Here is a 6,151-nt window from a genome sequence, read left to right as displayed (position 1 = left end):
TTACAGAGGCAATATTTCCTAACTTTTGGATGCTTCACATTGTAACTTCAGTAATGTTGCTTTTAAAAATATTTTTCGGGCATTATGCAGAGTAATTGTTTGCTCACATAGCAATATTGGAAAATATACAGAGACTAGTAGTGCAAAGGGTAAAAAAAAAAAAAACAAAAAAAAAAAACAAAGGCCATATCTGTCAGCATTACTTGTGCTGGGAAGTATGTCACTCTGCATTTACCCTGAAGAATGTACTAGGTACCTCACAATAGAGAAATGAGGGCACAATCCTTGGCTCATGGGGCTAAAAGCTTTGGTGCAATGAGAAAAACAATGTAATAGAAGAGCAGCAGTGAAACTAAGCACTTACTCCACAAGGGTTAGAGAAAAGAATAAGTGGATTTGTTGTAAACAAATAAGCAACTTAATTTGGTTTTTGGTGGCATTGTGGAAGAAGTAGGAGCAATCTATTTAAGGACTGGTGAGTGGCTTTCCAAACAAATTCAGAATGTGTGTCCCCACGTGTAGGCAACAAAATCATTCTGGTTCTGTTAGTGACCTGTTTTTTTATGGAACTAAGGCTATCTTTTCTCTGTTTTCAGAATATTGGGGAGTCAGAGATGCCCAGCGTTTTGAACCAGTTACTACCAATGATCAAGTCTCATAACAAGAGAAAAGAAGATGACTATAATTGTGAAGACTTCCTTATCTTGCTGGTGTACATTTACTCTGTGGCTGGAGAAGTTAGAGCTGGAAAAGTGCTGGATGAAGCTGAAGCAGAGGTGAAAAAGGCGCTAGTCCAGGCTTTTTGTGATGAGCCACAGTTGTCATCTTTGTTGCAGAAAATAACAGGTGAGTTTGTTTCAATGCAATGAGAAAAGGTGTAGGTAAGAAATACATAGCTAATGAAAGCTTGAGAAGAACTTGACTTGTCAATGGCGATTAGGGTATGTGAATAAGCACAAGGATTTCTTGTAGATCTGCTGTGCACAAATGCCAAATGCTGACAGGTTGTCCTGAATTGTGCTGAGTCTGATGAATGATTTATGCTTCTATTCTTTTTGTTAAAGATTGGTTAAGTTTGTGTGTTTTCATAAAGTAATCTTTTCAACAGTTTTCCTTCATTGATCGGTGTAAAGTTGACCTTGGAAAGTCAAAATTAATTCTGGAAATATGCTAAGTGAACTATGGTTTTGTGAATATTAGGAGCTGCTGTGTCTTCTGTAAAAATAAATGAGTCTAAAACAGGCAAGGAGCTTTTTACTGAAATAACATGAATGTTAGCCTTTACAAATAGCATGCTAAGGCCTTTTTGGATGAACAGTCTAATGGGATGGCAGTGCTACCCTGTAATTGCCATTGTTTCATGCCTAAAAACATTTCTTACAGACTTTAAAAATAATGAGCTGTAGCACAGAAGTAGTATTTCAAAGCGGAAGGAGGGCATCAGTTCCCACCTATTACAGATTCATCCATCAAGCTACCAAATATTATTTATTTAGTTATTTATATATACTATGGTAGAGCTTGGGAGCCCTTGTTGCCAAGAGCCCAGGGTGCTAGCCTCTGTGCAAGCACACAAAAAAAAGATTGTCCTTGCCCCAAGGATCTTACACTGTGAAGGCTTCCATTTTGGTATAACTATACTGTTGTTGTTCCAGCATAAATCAGATAAGCAATTATGACAATACCTTTTTTCTCATGTAAGGAAGCCCTTAGCATCCCTTTTTGCAAGCTCATTAACAGGAGAGGCATATGATCAGCATCCCTGTTCATCCTTAGAATCATGCTCTTAAGCTCAGTGATCTCAGTCTGTCACAGTTGGGAGTGACAGGACGCACGCACATGGCTGGGCTGAGCTACTCCCTCTGCTGCCTGGGCCAGACTGAGTTGGTGGAGTCAGAGCCTGGGTGGCTTGTCCAGCAGGCAGGGTGGGGCAGGGGCTGCATTGGCGGGGCAGGGTGGGGGTGGTAGATCCTGGGGTGCCCTTTACTTACAAAAAGTGATCTTCACCATAAAAAGGTTGGAGACCACTGCTCCAGTTCGTTGATTGTATGTGTGTGGATTATGTATGTACAATATAGCTCCATATTTCTTGCAGTCCATTTCTATCATGTTTTTTTAGTGTATGCTGAGTGTCTTGGGAGCTCTGTGTGGTTTCCAAATGATCTCTGTGGTATTCACTGCTGGATGCTGTGCAGATCAGTCTCTGCTGTGCAGCACTCCATCTTCACAATTTGCACTTTTCCTATGGTCAATGTTTTGAATGTTTCCTAAGGCCAATTTTATAGCTTGCTTTAATTATGACTAGAGAGAGAAAATTGGGAAGTGTTATGCTAGTTAATGTTCACTTTTAGTAAGGACCAGTGGGAGAAAATTACTTGGTTGAATAGAAACTTCACCCATTGCCCTATGCAGTCTGCACAAGTGAAAAGCAGCGTAGGTCACTGGACTACATTGGACAGCAGTGAGCATATTGTGCTTCTCAACATATTATATAATGTAGTATCAAGGTGATGTTGTTGATGTGATGGTCCAAGAATTCTTGCCCCTCACGTGTTATGTGAAGAAGTTCTAATTCCTAGGCAATGCCATGCATAATTTTTAAATACCGAGATTTTCAGACCTATTTTTCAATGTTGAGCATCTATGGGTTTGTAGTTTCACAACCCTTAAGGTGATAAATCAGTAAAAGTGGTGAATGGCAGTGTCAATACAGATGTGGGAGGGAGGCAGAGGGTGCAGGCTTCTTTGTGTTCACATTTGGGAACAAATATTCAAAGCTGGTGTCTGAGGTACAGCCTTTGCATCTATTCTGAAGAATTATACTATTTGTTTCATTCTCATTTGAACACCTAGTGTTCTAGCTTTCTGTTTGCCTCAAATAGTTTGGAGGGTTTTAGCATTTGGCCAAAGATATTTAAAAGTTCACATTAAAGCTTTTTGTTTTAAGCAAAGGATATTATTACAAAGCTTAGTTAATGGTGTAATACAAGGCCAGTTGTTCTGTGCAATCTTCCTGTATTTATATAACATGACAAACATATAATTAGGAGAAAAATCGTGGGAGTACAAGGATATCCACTTGAGATGCCTAAACTGTTTCTTAGTCCATTTATTAGTTCTAGTACACTTAGCCAGTATTTTTATTACCTGAAAAAAGTGGTTGAAATGCTCAGCACTGTGTGCGCTCACACACGTGTGTGTTTAGCAGTGTAGAAGCTTATGCATGATCCATTGCCAGCTTGCTGGCAAGCCTTTTTGACCTTTTGCAGTTCTGTGGTTTTTGTATCTCATTAAGAAGTGGCAGTTCACTTGGCTCAGCTAGTAAAGAATGAATAAAAGCAAGCTGTAGGTGACACAAACATTTTATTGTACTGACCAGAAAGAAGATTTAACTTACAGATACAAAAGCAACTTTGGAAAGGGAACATTGGGCTAGATTTTCAGTTGCTATGAATTGACTTGTCTCCCTGAAGTCAATGTAGCTAGGCTCATTTATATCATCAGGGGATCCAGGCTATGATTTATAGCTGAGATATTCCCATTATCATCTCCTGAGTTCATGTTACATTAAAAAGAAGGCAGGGCAGGGAATGGTTTGCTTATCAGTGGCTGCAAAACTTAAACTTGTGTAAATCCATCTTGGAATTGTCTCATGTCATGGGCCAAACAAAGAAATGTATTCTTGATCTCTCATTTGAAGCTTTGTCAAAATGAATAGTTAAGAAAACGTTGAACTTTGCACATTTACACATTCAGATCATGGGAGACCAGAATTAGAACTGTACCATTGCCACTTTGACTCACTAACCTCCCATTTTGAAGGGCACCAACTGATACTGGAGTTCCTACAGCTCTCAGATCAGGGAGAGTGAAGCAGACTTGCCTTCCCTCAATCATTCCTAGGCCCCAGTAGCTATCCTAACAATCCATCTCTGACTTGGGTTAAGTCTGCTCCTGTTGCCACCTAACAAAGTTAGTCCTCTAGCTCAAGTAGTAGTAAATTGTTTTTAAGTAGTAGTAAATTGTTCTTACGGAGCATACTATCAGTGAGGTCCAACATAAATAAATAGTGGAAGGTATGTGGCAGGTACAGGCCACCTAAATCTGCAGCAAAGCTAGGTTTATTGTTGAGGAACCTATAAATAAAAAAGGACCAAAGCTACAACTTCGTAACATCAAAGAGGGGTAGATAGAGAAGAACCCTGGCAGTCATGACTTCTGTGTTATCTTCCTGACTTTGCTATGGACTTAGTATGTAACCTTAGACAAGTTGCCTACTTTCTTTGTGTCTCAGTTTTCCAATGTGTAAAGTTAAGTGATGATACCATTTTTCTGTGAATGACTTTGGGAGTGACATATGACAAGCACAGTGTATGTGATATGTGTTAATAAAATCCCCTCTAACTTTCTGGAGCTTTGCACTGAATTTTCCAGATTCAGACCTCTATCTGAAGTTTTGGTTTTAGCTTCAATCGAAAACAGTACCATGCCTGCTTTCTGGTTCCAGCTTGAATGAGGCTGTAATAAAAACCCAAATGTTAGCTGTATTTTTGATCTGCAGCCCAGACTCCCAGACTACTCTTCTTTGTCTATGCTTTCACTTGCAGAGTTTATAGGCTCTGCAGCCTTAATATATCTACGTGTTCCATGCCCTCACTTCTCTTTCCTTTTAAAAGGTAAATTAAAGGAATAACTCTAGTATTAAAGCCTGTTGTTGATGCCCTTTACTAATAACGGCATGTCCTTTATGAATGTGAAAGATCAGATTATCAGAAGTGAGGAATTTTTCCCTCAGTGATAAGTGTGAATTTGATATAGGACATTTTCTATTCTTTAACTGTATTAAATAGCAATAGGCTCTATCTACATGTAGAATATTTTTCCCTGTATAACTGCTTTGATGCAACTAGTGAAACCTCTAACATTGATGGCATATACTAACAGGAATAATTACACCAGTGCTTTTTTTTGAGATATTACCAAATTAAATTAAAACAATATAAACCTTGTATTGTGGTGGTGCAGTTATACCTCAGTAAATGTCTTAAAGGGGACACTTTAAAACATGGATATCAAACATACAGTTTATGGGCTAGATGTGGCCCACAGAGGGGGACAGGGCCTGCTGCAGAATGAGGCCCTTTGAATCCACTGGGTATGTCCACTGGTGGCAAACCTAGCTCACCACTGCTGGCACTGGACTCTCACCACCACCACTGCTACTGCCATGGCTGCTGCAGCAACTGTCACATCCTGGTATGCATCTGGCCCACAAGGAGCCCTTCAGTCCAGTTCTGGCCAGTAGCCCCAGGTGAGTGCGACACCCCTGCTTTAAAATATATTTTGATGCATCCCTCAGATAAGGTTGCATAGTGAAAGAAATGAGACCTCTGGAACTTCCAAACTTCTGATTTCTTGACCTGCCAGCCTCAACTCTGCTTTAATACAACATATTTTAAATGGAAAAATGTTGAATATTTTGGTCTTTTGTCATGCCTTTTATCGGAGAAGCTGAAAACACCTTTTTATTGGGTACATACAGATATTTGGGGAGGTCAGAGGAAAGTAAGATCAAGTTAAAAATGGCCACCCAATCTCAAGCAAGTCAGATTGGCAGAGAGTATTAGGGAGGGCAAGCAGGCTCTGGAAGGGAGGGGGCGGCTAGTGGGGAGGAATAGGGGATCAAGAGGGTAAGCAAGGTCTGTGGAAGGCACCAGGAGGACTGGAGGGGCAAGTGGGGTCCATGGGGAGGACTGGAGGGGCAAGCAGGGTCCACAGGGGGAATTGGGGGGAGGGAGACAGGTGCGGTCCATGGGAAGATCAGGGGCAAGTGGGGTCCACAGGGAAAATGGGGGGGAGGCAACTGGGTTCTGGAGGAGAATCAGAGGGGCTAGTGTGGTTCCAAGGGAGTCCAAGGGGGTTCCATTGTGGGTCCAAGAGGCAAACAGGTCTTATGTGGGTTGGTGGGGTCCAGGAGGGCTTGGAGGGATCAAGGGAACTAGCAGGGTCTGCAGGGGAAGGCTTTGTGGGGACAGAGAGCTCTGCCCTGCCCTGGACCAGGAGCTATTTTTAGCCCCTGCCAACTCCACCCTATCCCACCTCACCTCCAGACAAACAACCCTCCCCAATCCTGCCCACCCCTTCCTCCACC

General features: G+C 41.4%; 1 protein-coding gene across 1 annotated transcript in view; it reads left to right on the top strand.

Annotated features, from left to right (window-relative positions):
• Window positions 1-6,151, top strand: part of SCFD2 (sec1 family domain containing 2) — a 506,912-nt gene that overhangs the window by 271,059 nt on the left and 229,702 nt on the right. Inside the window, exon 6 of the mRNA XM_019525890.1 lies at window positions 597-846. Within this exon, the coding sequence (XP_019381435.1) occupies window positions 597-846 (250 nt within the window). The remainder of the gene's footprint in view (window positions 1-596; window positions 847-6,151) is intronic.

The sequence above is a fragment of the Gavialis gangeticus genome, unplaced genomic scaffold, assembly GCF_001723915.1.
Source record: "Gavialis gangeticus isolate Ggan-Ray unplaced genomic scaffold, GavGan_comp1, whole genome shotgun sequence".
NCBI lineage: Eukaryota > Metazoa > Chordata > Crocodylia > Gavialidae > Gavialis > Gavialis gangeticus.
The sequence above is the reverse complement of the archived record's forward strand: the minus strand, read 5'-3'. Positions and strand labels throughout refer to the sequence as shown.